At 38.7% G+C, this 17,304-nt stretch overlaps 1 protein-coding gene across 26 annotated transcripts in view; it reads left to right on the top strand.

The window, feature by feature from the left end:
* The window catches only part of ELAVL2 (ELAV like RNA binding protein 2), a 142,414-nt gene that overhangs the window by 83,229 nt on the left and 41,881 nt on the right, over positions 1 to 17,304 (top strand). For 20 of the 26 annotated variants that reach the window (XM_061631015.1, XM_061631208.1, XM_061631198.1 and 17 more), the window contains 2 exons: positions 10,773 to 10,844; positions 15,793 to 15,896. In XM_061631015.1, coding sequence (XP_061486999.1) covers positions 10,773 to 10,844; positions 15,793 to 15,896 — 176 coding nt within the window. The remainder of the gene's footprint in view (positions 1 to 10,772; positions 10,845 to 15,792; positions 15,897 to 17,304) is intronic. The other 6 variants (XM_061631133.1, XM_061631114.1, XM_061631151.1 and 3 more) reach the window with 1 other exon arrangement.

Here is a 17,304-nt window from a genome sequence, read left to right as displayed (position 1 = left end):
ACATCTGCACCCATATATAGACTAGACCAGCTATTGAGATCTCAGGGTGAAACCATCTTGGTTTCCCACAGTCTGTGGAAATATATATGCAGGAGTTTTTTGTTGTGGCACCCCATTTATGGAACTATCTTCCTCCTTGAAATAAGGCAGGTACCAACATTGTTGAGGTTTTGGTGCCTCTAGAAAATACATTTTATTTACCCAGATTTCTTGGGTGGTGTTTACATTTGTGCTTGAACTATTCTGGTTACTGAATTGATGGTTGTGCTTTAAATTGAATTTATTGTAATGGCATGTTTATTGGTTTTTAATTTTATTTGTTGGATTTGTTTCTGAGGTTGTAAACTACCAGTAGATTGTTGTGGAAGGCAGCAGTGGTGGAAGACACCAAGAAAGGAGCTAGCTGGGGTTGGAACAATCTGCTGTCATAAAGGTTCCATGGAGGTTGGACCAGACGGAATAAAATAGTCTCATACAGATAAAGACTGGGCTTCTTAAAGGGTAGGAATACCTCAGACTAGAACCGGCTAGGTATGTGAAAGGGGATGGTACAAAATAATGTGAATTTGCTGCATCACCACTTAGGACAATACAGGTTGTCAATAACAGACTGATTGGACAGTGCTAGGAGGCAAAGATAATGGCCAAGAGCCAGTCTGAATAAAAGTCCTTACTATATTTTTACCTCAGTGACATAGGTGTCCCATTTGGAAACAAGAGATGAAAAGTGCTTAATCTTAGGAGATACAAATGGCTTTTGACTAAGTTTCTGGTGGAGCAGTTGCCAATGAGGAGGATTTTGTTGTCACCAGGGTTAATGGAGCTAAATTGAGCTTTGTGCTTGTACTCACATTGGGAGATGATCAAGTGCATAATAAACAGATGTTAGCATACATCCAGAGTACAATCCCATGAGTACAAGCAGGAGACCTGACCTCCTCTCTGAGATATTGTAGTACCCTACAAATTTGTCAAAATGCAAACACAATTTGGATTGGTCTTTCACAGTCCAATCCACTTCTTGTGTAGCTTGGAAGAATTTGGTAACAGGTGCCTCTGAACATATGGTGAGTGGTGGCAACAACTGCAATCAGGATTACGTCTCCAAAGATGGAGAATTACATTTTTGTATTTTGTTCGTGTTCTCACTTTGCTTCTTTCCTGTGTTACAAATGTTTCTACAGAGAATCTAACCTAGAAACTTATATTTCACTCATTATTCATCTTAGAAATCTCTGTCAAATTTATTTTTATTAATTTCAAAGCCTTTTTATTGGTCAATGTTATATGATGGTGAAGACAGCCTTTTGTGTTTCAAACTGGAGGTTATGTTCTATTTCGATTTTGGGCACATTAACAGTTGAATCTGGAACTGCAGTTTGATGTAAAATCAGACTAATCACAATAAGCAATGAATCTAACTGCTGGAAAAAAACAAACTTGCTCTGCCCAAGATGCATGTGTTCAGCCTGCTATGCTGAAACCTCTCCACTTAAGGAAGGGTGGGCACAGTCAATTAAAAACATAAAGCACACCTAGAAATTTACTAGAATGTATTTCACCTCCCACTGTTTTATCTTGTGTAAACTGAGACACTCCTCATGTCCATTGGAGACTATTCTGCAGATAGTCAGTGCCATCATTCCATAATTGTTTCTGGAGGTTTTTTTAGTGTAGATTTTGCAAAGTGTTCTTTTACTTCACATATTCACAAAAACAGAAGCAAAAGAAAATGATATTATAGGAAACTGCACTAAAACTGCAAAGTACATCAAACACATTTAAACTGACTGAACTATATCAACAGTCTTAATATTGTTGCTTCCTCCCTGCTAAAACAAGGTCAGCACAGCACATGTCTTCTTTTTGTTATCTGGGCTGATTGCAGGTGTTAGCATCACTCACCATATGCTCAGAATCACGTTACCAAATTCTTCCAAGCTACACAGGAAGTGGATTGGACTGTGAAAGACCAACCCAAATTGTGTTTGCATTTTGACACATCTGTAGGGCAGTACAATATCTCAGACAGGAGGTCAGGTCTCCAAATTTCCCTGCTTTTTAATGTTGGATAGAAATATCTGTTGGTTATAGGTACATTCTTAAACCACAAGGTTTTTTGTCTATTTCTCTGCTTTTTAATCCAGCAGGTAAGAAATGTGATCATGTGCAAGTGTTCTAAGAGTGGATTGACCATTTGCACGCTTATTGAGTTCAGTGGAATTTATTCCTGTGCAATCATGCTTAGGATAGGTGAAACTGACCATGGGGAGAGGAGGGGGAGAAGGGGGAGGGAGGGGGTGAGAAATGTAAAGAGGGCAAAAGGGGCAAAAGAAGGGAGGGGAAAGAGGCAAGAGGGATGGAATAGGAGGAAGAGAGGGCAGGTTTGATCATATGTATGTTTTTTGAGTTCAGTGGGATTTACTCCTGTACAATCATGCTTAGGATAAGTGAAACTGACCTGAGGTACGGGGAGGAAGAGTAGAGGTAGGGAGTAAGGAGGGGAGGGGGAGGGTTGGGAGGAGATTGGGTGGGTGAGCACTGGGCAGAGAGAAAGTCCCTTTCCTTTCCAAAAGGAAAACATTGTGAATTCTTTTTCAGGGTTTCCTCCACCTTTTTATTCTACAGCAGGCACATGTAGTCCCACCCAAATTTAAACCAAAGCTGTCCCTGGCGACATCCACACCAGACCTTTATTTCACTTTAGACAGTCATGGCTTCCCCCAAAGAATCCTGGAAATTGTAGTTTGTGAAGGGTGCTGAGAGTTGCTAGGAAATGCCCTATTCCCTTCACAGAGCTACAATCCCCAGAAGAGGAGCTAGTGCTTAAGCCACTCTGCCACTAGAGCTCTGTCAGGGGAATAAGAGTCTCTTGTCAGCACCCTTCACAAACTACACTTCCCAGGATTCTTTGGGGGAAGCATGACTGTTTAAAGTGAAATAAATGTCTGGTGTGGGTTTGGCCACCTGATTAGCCAAGCCAAACAGCTGTGAGTCTGGCTTTTAGAACACTGAGAGTTGATTCTTACTGAGCGTTCCTGTGCTTATAAATGAACACAATGTTAAATTTCTTAAATTAATTAAAATAGGCCTGACATTTTTAAAACTTTTAAAATGCAGAAGATAAAGGTCGGAGTATGGGGCAAGGTCAATAACAGGATTACAGGTACTCTATGAACATAGCTGATTTTTAATTAATTTCAACAAATTATGAGACCACTGATAGAAAGAAGTCCAACAGGGGTCTGGATTTTTCCCCCTCATTTTACACTTTGAACTCTCAATTCTCTGAGTGTTTTGTGTATCACCGTGAAAACTTAGAGGGTTGTTAAACAAGCATTTCTGAGTTCAGGACTCTTTGTAAGGTTTTGTTTTGAAATGCACTTATGGGAAGTAGCAGAATGGCATGGGGGTATGAAATTGTAAACATTAATAGAGCTATTATAAACATATTCATGTCAAAGACCAACAATTTGACAAGTGAGGAAAGAACACTTTCTTGTCGCAGTACTTTAATCTTTGCTGATAAAGTACTTCATAAATAAATGCACAATAGTTTATTTAACCACTGAATTTCTGAAATTATCCTTTTTCGGGAGGACTAGGATCGGAGTAAAGGCAATCTTAAAATGTGACTACATAATAAGAACATTAGTTGTACAAAAACATCGCCTACAAACCACTGTTTAAAAAAATAAAATAAAGAAACAAGCAAACCTTTCTGTGCTGGCAGATGGAACTTCTCTCAAAATTTTGAAACACAACTCCTTATCGAAAAGTTGAAATTTTGGTGGGAAATGGAAGTAGATACAATACTGACTTGTTTATGAAACTTACTCCTTCCATAGTGACTTAACAAATCTCCATCTTTCCACCTCTGTCAATTTCATATCCTGTTTCTTTCTATTCCAGTGGTGTAGAGATGTGACACCAGTTTAGGATTTAAAATGAACAACAAATGTATTAATAAGAATTAAAAATAAATTTAAAAGATCTGCACTAGTGCAGATTTCTGTTAACCTGAAGCATTGGAGCACTTTCCTTAAACCCTTTTGGGAAGCTTTCTTGAATCAGAGCACCTGGGTAGTTGTCTCCCTACTTCTAGCCAGTGCACTAACTGTTCAGAGATATCTATGTACAATAGGGCCCTGCTTACATGGCGAGTTAGAGACCAGGCTCCCGCCGTAAAGCGGAATCCATTGAGTATAATGGGTCACGTCGCGTGAAAATGCCGCAAAAGTGCAAAATTGGCTTTAAAACGGGGAATTTCCCCTAATTGAAAGCCACCGCATCAGTGGAACGCCAGAAAACGGAACACCGTAAAGTGGGGCCGTACTGTACAACCACACACATACCCAATAGCTTTGAATGGGTGAGTTGGACTGTCGTTAGGTGGATTTCCTGCTCCTGCTCCTGAGTCTTTCAGTCTTGATGGCTATGTCTGAAGGTGCTCCTTTTGTCTCATAAAAAAAGGCTCAGGGTACTCATAAACTCCTTTCTTACCTACCTATACTTCATAAATGTCCTATTTAGCCTTCTTCTTTTAAAAAATCAACCTGATTTCAATATTTATTGTAACCCAGCCTGGAACCTTCTGGTGAAGAGTGGGTAAGAAATCTAATAAATATTAATGATCTAATATTATATAATAAACAATAATACTTTTACCTTCACCAGTGCAGCTTATATGACAAAAACCTTTAAGGTCATTGCCACTGTAGACCTTTAAGGGATAAATTCCCACAAGCTCCCAAAATATTGGCAACCAGAATTACCCACACTGGACTGTCAGCAGGTGGGTGCTGTATTAACAAGAAGGAGAAGAGGCAGTTCCCCTGCTCTTTCTGTCATTGCATAGTTTTGCTCTGGTTTCTTCTCTTCTTTCCACAGTGCTGGGTGCAAAGTCACTCTCCCATCTAGCTCATCTGTGGTAATGGGAAAAGGAACATGATTCTTTATCTAGCTCAGGGATGGATAATAATCCTTGGCCCTCCAGATATTGCTAAACTGCAATTCCCATCAACCCCAGCAAGCATGACCAATGGTCAGGTATGCTGAGAGTTGTAGTTTAGCAACCTCTGGAGGACCAAAGGTTCACCAAATCTGATCTAGCTCATCTGAGTAGATTTGAACTTGTATGGTTTTCCTGTGGCATCATTCCCTATGTTCTTACCCTTTTGATAGTTGTATTGCTGTGATTACTGAAGTTTCTGGTGGACTTTTTTGTTTACATAAATACCATATTAATTATTCCAGTAGTAGTGGAAGTTTGATTGGCTGGGATTCGGAATATGGCTTTCCCAGCAGTGGCACCCCAGCTTTGGATCTTTCCCCCAATTGAGATCAGAAAAGCTTTCAATGGATTACAGAAGCAGCTGAAAACATTTTTGTTTCGTTGGGCCTTTGAATAATGCAAGAGTTCTACTGGCTATTTTACATTTACATATATGAGGTATTTTAAAATGAAGTGCTGATTTTAACAAGTTTTATTTAAAGCTGTGTATTTTGGTGTGCTTTGCATTAAGTTGCTGTGTGACCTTGTGCCGAAGGGTGGGGTATAAATGGTAAAAATAAACAAATAAGTAAGCCTTCCACCAGATAGAAATATGCAAGACTGAGCTTGTATGTTGCTGTAATGCTGGTATTAGTATAATGGTTCATGTCTTAGTTATTTTTACATTTGCTGTCTTGCCCTTTATCATTTCTTGATCCCAGGGTAAATCACAGAATAATAAAATCATTTAAAAAAACAATTAAGATACCAATATATTAAATAGCAGATGACAGCAGTTGGTTTCTCATACATTTACTATCATATCACCCCTATCCCTCAGAGAAAGAGAATGTGTCTTAGTGTTAGAACCCAAGGACAGTACAGTACCTGCTGTAAAATTGCTCCTACATGTAGTTCTTGACCTCTAACTAGCAAGGCAGGCTGGTTCTACAAAGAGCATTTGATTGGCACTAGTAGGGCAGGTATGAAGGGGGCAAAGATCCTGTACATGGAATCCTGAGGAAATTTGGAACAGTATGGAAACCACCTCATGAAATTAGCATTATATCTTGTGCATTCTCTTGGTCAAGCATCACTTGTAGGAAGAGTTTTAGTGGTTGTTGATGTGCTGCATTGTGATCTCGCACTAGTACAGATAAAATCTTACATCAGTTCTGGGATTCTTAAGCCTGTCCCATTTACAAGAAGATTTTTTTCCACTGGACAGAATTGAACAGCTCTATCTGATTTTGCCAAGGATAAAATGGTTAAAATGGTTCAGAGTAAAACTTTGATCAGTGGCAGTTAAAACAGCTTTATTATACAGCCACAAGAGTGGCTGTATACTATAGCCAGCGTGGATCTTTCATATTCCGCAATGTTAAATTGAAAATAGCTCCCCATGCCATTCTGATGCTTCCCATAAGCTCATTTCAAAATAAAACCTTACCAAACTTGCAGTCCTGAAATCAGAAACGCTTGCTTAACAACCCTCTCAATTTTCATGGCGATACACAAAACAGTCAGAGAGAATAGAGAGTTCAAAGTGTAAAAAGAGAGGAAAAAACCCCAGAGCCCTTTTGGATTTTTTTTCTGTCAGAGTTCTCATATCTGTTGAAATTCATTAAAAATCAGCCATGTTCACAGAGTACCTGTAATCCTAATACTGAGCTTGCCCCGTACTCTGACCTTCATCTTCTGGAGTTTTAAATTTTAAAAAATGCCTGGCTTATTTTTAACTAATTTAAGAATGTTTGGCTTGAAGCCAATGATAAGGCTGGGCATGCTCAGTAAGAACCAACTGTCAGTGTTCTCAAAGCCAGACTCACAGCTGCTTGGCTTGCCTAATCAGGGGGCCACACCCACACCAGACTTTGATTTCACTTGAGACAGTCATGGCTTCCCTCAAAGAATCTTGGGAAGTGTAATTTGTGAAGGGTGGTGAGCGGAGACTCCTATTCCCCTGAGAGAGCTTCAGTGGCCAGACTGGTTTAACAGTCAGCCACTCTGATTGAAGGTCTGTGAGGGAAACAGGGCATCTCCTAGCAACTCTCAACTCCCTTCACTAACTACACTTCCCAGGATTCTTTGAGAGAAGCCATGACTGTCCAAAGTGTAATAGAGGCCTGGTGTGGATGGGGCCAGGGACAGCTTTGGTTTAAATTTGGATGGGAGGCTACAGGTGCCTTCTGTAGAATAAAAAGGTGGGGGGAAAGCTGAAAAGTAATTATGCTGTTCACAGTGTTTTCCCTTTGGAAAAGAAAGGGGCTTCCCTTTTGCCCAGTGCCCACTCACCCAATCTCCTCCCCTCCCTTTACGGGAGTAAATCACACTGAATTCAAACATGCAAATGATCACATCTGTCCTTCTCCCCTCCCCCTCCTGCCTGCTCCCATCCCAGTACTCCCCTCTGCCTTTCCTCCTCTCCCATCTCCTCCCTTCCCCTTTCCCTGTGGTCAGTTTCACCTATCCTAAGCATGATTGCTGGGGAATAAATCCCACTGAACTCAATAAGCATGCAAATGATCAATCCATTCTCATAAAACTTGGACAGGATCCCATTTCTTACCTCCCAGATTATAAAGCAGAGAAATTCACTCATAGGCAGAAACACTTGCGGTGTAAGAACGTACCTATAGCCCACTGATATTTCTATCCAACTTTAAAAAGCAGGGAAATTGAGCAGCTATAGTGAATGCACCAGGGAAGCAGGAGACCTCACCTCCTCTCTGAGATATTGTACTGCCTTACAAATTTGTCGAAATGCAAACAGAGTTTGGGTTGGTCTTTCACAGTCCAATCCACTTCCTGTGTAGCTTGGAAGAATTTGGTAACAGGTGCCTCTGAGCATATGGTGAGTTGTGGCAACACCTGCAATCAGCCCAAATAACAGAAAGAAGATATGTGCTGTGCTGATCTTGTTTTAGCAGGGAAGAAGCAACATTATGATATAGTTCAGATGGTCACTTTAAATATGCCTGATTTACTTTGCAATTTTAGTGAAGTTTCCTATAGGAAATCATTTTCTTTTGTTTCTATGTCTGTGAATATGTGAAATACAGCAACACTTTGCAAAATTTACATTAAAAAAACTCCAAACATAATTGTGGAATAATGGCACTGACTTCTGCAGAATAGTCTCCAGTGGACCTCAGGAGTGTCTCAATTTGCACAAGAGAAAACAGTGGGAGGTGAAATATATTCTAGTAAAATTCTAGGTGTCCTCTATGTTTTTAATTGTTGATGCCCACCTTACCTTAAATAAAGTGGTTTAAACACAGCATGCTGAAAACATGTATCCTCTTTTTTCCCAACAGCTAGAGTCATTGCTGAAGTAGCAACATATTGTGATCAGTCTGATTTTACATCAAACTGCAGTTTCAGATTCAACTGTTAATGCACCCAAAATAGAAATAGAACATAATCTCCAATTTGAAACACAAAAGGCTGTCTTCACCATCATATGACTTTGACTAATAAAAAGACTTTGAAATTAATGAAAATAAATTTGACACAGATTTCTAGGATGAATAATGAGGGAAATAAAATTTTTGCTAGTTTAGATTCTCTATAGAAACATTAGTAACAAAGGAAAGAAGCAAAGTGAGAACACGAACAAAATACAAAAATGTAATTCTCCATCTTTGGAGATGGCACTTAGAATCTTTGCTTTAAAATCACTACTCTAAAAAGCCCTGAGATTTTCCACCAGCATCCCATTTCTAGCTGGCAAGTATAAAGGCACCTAACTCATATTTAATTATCAGATGGGTTATTGTAAAGGTAAGTAGCCTAAAAGTACTTAGAATGAGAGAGTTCTTACTACTATTAATTCAAACTAAAATGATCTTAGGGGTGTTTCAGAAGGAAGCACAAACTTAATTTTTGAACAAGCTGCTCTTTTAAATAGAAGAGTTCTTTAATGGTAAACTAAAAAGGAGTATTACTCTAGCATTATTACCTCTAACATATAAAGCAATTTAATTTATGTTTAGTTAACTAAAGTTCAGATGAAATCTAGTGAAGTTTTAAGATCTAGAAAACCCTCAAGACCCTGTTCTGCCTACCAAATGTATTTGGTGATGTGCAGGCTTTAAAAAAAAAGGCAATTAAGTTCAAAATACCATTTTCCATAGAAATGAAAGATACTAGGATTGTCTCAATATTAGGAAGAGGTAGATTAGAATGGATTCTATGACCTGTAGGGCAAAATTGTAATTCAAGCTGTTAGGTTGGGTTCAGAAAAATTACCTATTGGGTGAAAACCGAGCATCCTTTTCTGAGAATTATAAATTGAAGCAATAATACAGTACATAAACAAATTGCTAAACAGCTAATCTGGTTTTATGGATTTCAAGGGATACCTTAGTAAAAACAGTAGACAACAATAAATAAAAAACACTTGGTATTTTTACCACATTAATTTTGTTTTAAATAGGTACAATTGAATGAGGAGTCTAAAAAAAATTAGAGGTTGAGAAATTTCTTAAACTATAAATGATTTTCAGCCCGTTGTATGCCAGTGATGCATTATTAACATCACACTCTTGGAAATACTCTTGCAAATTAACTTTGCAACAAACATTGGAATTGAATGTCCAGCCATTGAACCATACTGGATTTGGGATGTTGTCCCTTTGAGAACTTATCAAATGAAATTTGTCAGATTAAATATGGTAGCTATGCACATTTCTATGAAAGTTTTAGTTTCCCGTAATACTTTGATAGATCGTGTCGTAAATGCAACTTGGAAAGAATAGGTTATACAATTTAAGATTCTCTTGGAGTTGGGTCTGTAGACTTTCCATTAAGGGTTTGGGACTGAGATCCAGCAAAGGTTCATCCTGGAAAGGGGTGAAGGCAGTTTTCATTGATTCTCCTTGCAGCCCACTTCCATGCTGGTCCCCCAGTCCTCAAAAGCAGCATTTCAGGAGACACAAGAGGCAGAAGATGTTGAGTGTTATGGGTATGACTGTTTTCCAGAGTTTTGTGAAAAAGAGAAATTTTATAACTCTGGAATTCTGGATATCAAAAACAATGATTTGAGTTGTGCTCCATTTGGAGAACTAGGTTCTTGGTCTGTAGGTGTCCTTCACCCAGCCTTGCCTCTGGATTTTCATTCTGCTGCTGTAGATGTATCTTGGTCACATTCAGATATGTTTACTGCAAAACTTTATTCATGATGTTGCCACCAAATAGTTCGGAAACGTTTGTACAAAATGCAGCAAACAAGATGTGTGGGTGAAATTTGCTTTATCCTGGTGTTTGAGCTGCACTGGTTTCAGATTTATTTCTGGGTGCATTTGCAAATTCTGCGGCCGTTTGCAAATAGTCAAAACATTTTAGTTCATTAGGCACATAAATTCTAATTTCTCCTTGCTGCTATGAATTATTTTAGTGTCAATGTAGTGTTTAGCTTGGTTCTTATGGTACATACTGTTTAAACTCTCCTGTAAACAGCCTCTGTTTTTGTAGCCCAAAGTCGGGGTATAATTTTTAAAATCAAAATGTTATACCAGTCTTGTATATATTAGATATTTTTCCTATATGGACACAACAAATAAAAAAGTAGTTAGAAGGGGTTGCTGAATGTCAGTCTCACCACTTCTGATAGTGATTAATGTTTGATATGATCTTTGTAGAGCAAAATTCTGTGTGTAGAAAATCTAATGCAGTTATATGGCTAACATTATTCCAATACAGTTTAAACTCTGTTTGTTGCAAGTCGGCAAGCAAACCTACCAAAAGACGATTTCATCCAGTTTTTTTATCTGTATAGGCCAATGCTCTTCAACCCATCATTCACAAGTGCCATGGCCCCTGCAAAAGACTTCAGTGGTTCCTCCAACAGGTAGCCCAAAATCTAAGCTTTCATTAAAAAAGTGTTTAGCCCTCCTAGAAGGAAAGCTACAGAGCAAAACGTGCAGATACCCTTCTAAGTCATTTATGTGAAATGAGCCAGCTTGGCTGCTCCTACTTGTCAGTGTTATTAGCCACTGAGTTATATCAGAGCGCCTTCCTTTGAGTGTACTTTTCCTGCTTCTGTCTTTTTTAATTTTTTCTTTAGTCTTTGGAATCTCTATAGTTTGTCCTTTCCCCCTCGCAACCAGGATGCATCTTTCCTGTGCTTGGGTTGCCTGAGATCAGGTAGTGCCTAGAAATTATTTTCTGTAAATACTACTACACATTAAGTTTGGGTGAATGTTAAAGAATTCCTCTTCTTCTAAAAGGCAAATGTGAAAACTTAGCAAAGAGGTTTAGGCATGCCTTTTGTTTTGCAGGAGCTAAAGACCAGAGACTCATTAAGAATTCATTGTGTAGTTAAGTTACAATACAATGTAATACATGCCGATTCAGACGTAAGTGTCTTTGTGTTTAAGAAGGCTTACTTCCAGGTAAGTGGGTACAGGATGTCAGTTTAGGTTTTGTTTTAGCATTGGCATTGTGGAAAAACAAGGTTCTAGTGCAGCCTTTCCCAACTAGTGGGCCACCAGATGTTGTTGGACCACAATTCCCATCTTTCTTGATCATTGGCAATGCTGGCTGAGGCTGATGGGAGTTGTGGTCCAACAACATCTGGTGGCCCACTAGTTGGGAAAGGCTGTTCTAGTGTCTGTAACAGCTGTATGGCAGGCAAAAATTCAACCGGTCAAGCCTTGTCTTGTATGGAAATACAATTATGGGAAAAGCTTCACCATGTCTACTTTCTAATTTTGTATTATGCACACCCTGTGGCAGCTATTTTGAGACTGGTGCCCCCATTTCAAAATTTGAAATATATCCTCTCCCCAAGATGTTTGGCAACCCCTCGTATAAGCCTATCCTTGTTGGAAGAACCCCATTCAGCAATATGGTAAAATGTCCTGTTTATACAACTATCCAATTGCTGCTAAAATGTGAGTCCCTTCTGGGTTTCTATGGGTTAGGAATGGAAATAACACCCCCTCGAGTCCAGAGACTCAATATTTTCTATTTTCCCCCCCAGTACATTTAATGTTATTGGTGCCCAAGTGTGCAAACACTGCTTATGGTTTTAATGAAGATTCTTGGTTTTATAGTGATGTCTTCCTGAAGCTTACATTGCAGAGTACATTGTTTCTTGGATGCTACAAGTAGACTTTTTTCTATCAGAAGTTAATTTGGTTCACAGAAATGTTTTTTCTGGTAGTATGGCTCTTCTTCTTAGGGCTGGGAAATGCTACTTCTGTGTTTTACTGGTTGCTGCTTTCATGTCTGTCTCTCTCATTCGTGGCATGTCATATTTTTCTTATTTTCTCCATCTTCCTCTATATTTTATTTAACAGAAATTATATTTTGCTTACTAGAACTAAACAAGATTTCTAATGAGTTTACAACAACAAAATTCATTAAAATACAAACATTAGAAATTACATAAAATTTTAAAATATAAGTAAAATCAGTATTTTTCTTTAAAAAATAGAATTTAGTTAAAATAAAAAATTAAAATTGCATGTCTGGATAGGCTTGCTGGAGGGAGAAAAGTTTTTAGCAGGTTCCCCAAAACAATACAGCCAAGGTGCCTGCCTAATATTAATAGGCAAAGAGTTCCAAAGAATGGTTATTGCCACACTAAAGGATAGGTTTCTTACAAAAGCAGAACGGACATTGTGTTAGCTTTCATGGAATAGAGTCCATGTCGTCAGTTACTTGAAGTATCATCCTCAGTTGGTATATAGAGAAAAAGGTAAAATAGTGGATCCAAATGGTAGTGAAATAGTAAATCTGTGATAATTCTATGTAAAGCTTTAATGTAAAGCAAGATAACCACAGTGGCCATTCACAGGAGCAGTAATTGCTGATAATCCTTGTTTTGCTAGGCTAATTAACACCTCTGCTCTGAGAGAGCCATTGTCTAGAGCCATACCTATGCAAAATAGAATGAAATTTCTTGGTAAATTCTGAAGTGTAACGTTATTCTATTATAAAGAATGGAAACATTCTTGTCAACAGCAGTGTCCTGAGAGATTAAAATGTTCTCCAGCTGGTTTCTGAATGTTGCCATTTCTGATGTCCAAATTTTGTCTCTTTATTCTTTTGCTTATGGAATGACCTTTTTGTTGTCTTCTCTAAGAACCGTTTTTACACCTGAAAGCTATCTCCAGCTCATGTTAACAATTTATTATTCACTTCTGTAACTCAAATTGTTGTTGTGTATTATCTTGTTCAGTATTATCTTGTACATAGCATCTGTGTCCCATAGTTGAACTGCTTCAAACCTTCAACTTTTCTCTCTGAAATGCTTATAATCTGTTTCCCAAAGGTGTATTTTCTGCAGCTTTCTCTTCAATTGCATTGTTGTTTCTTTCCTTCTTAGATTGTACGCAAAAATGTCAGTGCCCTGATTTTTGCTCTCTCCTGTGTAGGCATGGTTTAAGACAGCAGTTGTGTTTATAACTTGCCCAGGGTGTGTGAAAGAGAATGTATAATTTTGGAGCAGAACTTTGTGCAAAGCAAAGAGCTAGAAATACTGTAAAATATTTTGGAGACATCTGTGCATGTGCACATACTTATGCACAGCAGTGGGGAATCTCCGTTTTGCAAGCCAAATTGGGCCTGCAAGGACATTTTCCACAAACTGCACTAATCTGCCCCATACCTGATGTTGTATGTTCTGTCAGATGTGGGGCAAATAAAGATGTGGCTGCAAAGAAACAATCATAGCCGTAGGATGTGCTTCTGGTTGTTCCCTGGCAAGCAAGGGAAACATTTCCTTTGCTTGCGCAGCTTGAAATCAAACCTCGTAGACAAAGGTAAAACCCTCACCTGACAACATGTTGAAGGCAGGTGATTGACAGGTGGGTTGTTCTGCCCACCTGCAGAAGTAGCAGAGGGGTTGAGGGAGGTCATTATCCAGCCCACCAGCTGGATCCAGTTTCCCATACCTGTTCTGACAAAACTCCAGCTGTTGAGGTGAACAATAACAAACAAGTGTAGAACTATGGGCCGTTCCCTACCTTTACTTCCTGTGACTTGTTGAATTCGGTTGCATTCTGAAACTGATTTCAAGACTCCTATTTCTGTCTTCACATTGCAGCCATTTAAATTTAATCACAATAAAATTCTTAAATCGTACAGGAAAAGATTGTCGTCTTATTGCTGTTCTCTTTGGGGAAACCTTTTATATCCTTCATGTTTGAACTAATGCATGCTCGAATTTTGGAATGTCATTTTGTTTGTTCCAGTCCTAGATACTTTGCATGTCTGTGGCATGAGTGTGATGCAGGATATTCTTAGAGACTTTCTTCTTTGCCCACTCTATAATAAAGTTGTTAGGTCTAGTATACAACCATTTCTGGCAAGGCGGAATGTGTAACTGTTCCTCAGATTGATTACTTGTTGCAGGATACAGCAGAAATAATCATCTGGGCAGCTGGCAGTGATGAAAGTGGATTGCATCTCTTGTAGCACTACCATAATTTTATATTGGTACCTCAGTTTTAGTGATACACATGGGTAGAATGAAATGTTTTTCTTGGCCCCTGTCCCATTCTCACCTGCTTACATCACTGGTTGTTTGATACCATTTCAGTTGCCTCAGCAAAGGTTAGAGCAAACTTTACCCAGTGTAAAATATATCCAGATGTTATTGCCATGCATCTCTCTTTACCTATAGATTTATCATGCCATAACAGCTGAGGGCTGTATCCAAGATTCTCTGTCCAGTAGCTTAAGGTCGCGTTTTAATGTAGTGCAACAGAGGAATCCAGCACAACAGATTGTGCTACTAGAAATCTGTTGTGCAGCAATGTACCGCTGGTGCAAAACATTTCACTAGCGGAACAACTGACTTTAATTTAGTGCTACATTGGATACAACCCTTAATCTTTATTGCTATGCAGTATTTTCCATGTCTAGTTTGTTATCATCAAGCATAATATAGCTTATATGTCCTTTCTGATGACACTCTGATTTTTCAGTATGTTTTCAGATAACCATCTTGCTGTGGATCCTGAGCTGCTTTTTGCACACGAAAATCCAGTGGTGGTTCTCGCTAGTGAAATGATGAGGGAGACTGTTTTCTCCAGTTCCTCTTTCCCCCTGCAGTGCCTGTTGTGACTCTCAGAGGGCCAGTGAACTTTCTCAAACAAATTTTTGAAGGGCACAGGAGTCTTCAGGGGGAGAGAAGAATTGGTGAAAAATACATCTATTTATGGAAGGACAACTTGGGATCCAAGCCAAGAAGTTTACAGGTAGACATAGCAAGTAATAATTCAGTGTATCAGAAAGGACATGTACTATATCAACTATCAGTATTAATTATATTTGATTATAACATAGAGTTAGATGTGGAAATAACTATACAATAAGCAGAAGTGTCTTGTCAGCAAAGTTCCACTCACGGAAAGTTTGGATCCAAGTTCTGATGATGATGCAAGAAAGACAGGACATAAGTAATAACTTATCCTACTGTTTGGGAAGGTGTAAATATTTTACCAGGTTATTTTACCAGGCTGACTGAATAGAATACTCATTTTGGTTTGTATATTGAAGTCATATTTGCTGAATGTTGGAAACTTGTGCTTTAGAAATGATAAGCAATGTGTACTTGTGTTTGCTTAAACTATTACTGTTATTATTTTGACCATAACAGTTTGCATGCTTCTGTGAGTATTTAGGAAGTAAATTAGTCAGCTACTGAAAATTATTAATGTTTTGTCTTCAGTGTAAAATAGTTTAGTTACCTCTCGTTAGTAAAGGGTTAAGATCAAGATTCAAATTAATTGCTTATGTCATTGTATAATTAATAATATTTCTTCCCCTTCCTTTTTTTCCATCAGGACAGAGCTTGGGATATGGATTTGTGAACTACATTGACCCTAAGGATGCTGAAAAGGCTATCAATACCCTGAATGGATTGAGACTTCAAACCAAAACAATAAAGGTATGTAGAAATTACAGTGTGTGTGTGTGTGTGTGTGTGTGTGAAAAGTCATATTAGAAGACAATGCATATGACATTTCCAAAGGTTACCTGGCTTTGAAACTAATGGTGGCTTATTCACAAGCTATAGTCTTTATTACTGGGGCTTGTGCTACTAGTTTACATATGAAACAATCTTTAGAAAAGAATTTTGTCCCCATAGCAGACATCTGCAAATACTCTAAAAGGGCATTGGTATTGAGGATCATCTTCCTTGAATGTATTGCACTATTTAATCCTTCGCTGAGAAATACTGCCCTGTTACTACAGGTAGCCAAATGTGAACCTTTTTGAGTGTGCTTTGCTTGTGCATCATTTGAAGGCAGCCACTGACTGTATTCCTAAAGCTCTAAAGAAGATGGTCTAGATATGGAAGATATTGGAAAATTCACTTCCTTTTTGGCCAACTTGCTTCAAGAATTTAGCTAGTTGCAACCTTATAGACTTAACTGCATATTTTATATGCCAGTGTGTATAATGGCAGTGTTGCAGCCCACTCAGAAGAGGCAAAGCTTCATCCTGTAGAGAAAGGTGGTAGTGGCGCAGCAGTATAAGTGGAGGAGGGATGTAATCTTTCCCCCTCTCCCCTGGCTGCCTCCCAGTTTCTAATTGCTTATCCAGAAGCAACTCTTCCTGATCTAATAGTGCTGGTTGACTGTGTCTCATGCTAACTTTAGTATTCTGAACATCTTCGAAGCACAAGTCCAACTCTATGGATGATGCTCCACACCTTTTCCCTAGTTTGAAATGAATGGTGGGATCATCTCTGTTGAGTGTTCCCAGAGCTAGAACAGTGAGATACTTTCTTGCTTTCCAAGTGCCTCTGAGGCTGAGTGTAGTGTCGGAGAGGACTCCTATGCTTTGGGAATGGGATGCTCAGTTAATCAGGAGTGTTTAAGTGCCCATGTCTTTAAATAATTTTTCCCTTTCATAATCCTTCTACAACATATCCTTTGGGGTTCCCTCCCCTTAGATATTAGACAGGAGCCATCTCTGTTTTCTTTTCGGCATCTACTGAAGACCTTCCTCTTCCAACAAGTCTTTTAAGTAGATATCTTTCCCAGTCTGCATTATATTGTAATGCAACTGTAACCCATAGTAATACATTACCACAGTACCAGAGAATTGTAGCATGCAAAGTCTCTACTGTGATTAAAGCTTTGCATTCTACCAATTTTGAAATTAGCACAATTTTGACCAGCTGACATGTATCTCTAGCTGTTTGTACTCAAGTGCAGGTTTAAAACTCGAACTGTTAAATGGGGAGGGGAAGGTCCTCTTGCCTGCTCAAATGATGTTTTTCTCCTTAGATCTCTTCTGGAAATATTGGCTTAGCACACTGAAATACTACTTTAGAGTTATGTGTTCCA

Source organism: Rhineura floridana, chromosome 1 (genome assembly GCF_030035675.1).
Source record: "Rhineura floridana isolate rRhiFlo1 chromosome 1, rRhiFlo1.hap2, whole genome shotgun sequence".
In the NCBI taxonomy this organism is placed as follows: domain Eukaryota; kingdom Metazoa; phylum Chordata; class Lepidosauria; order Squamata; family Rhineuridae; genus Rhineura; species Rhineura floridana.
Note: the sequence above shows the minus strand (reverse complement) of the source record. Positions and strands in the feature narration are given on the sequence as shown.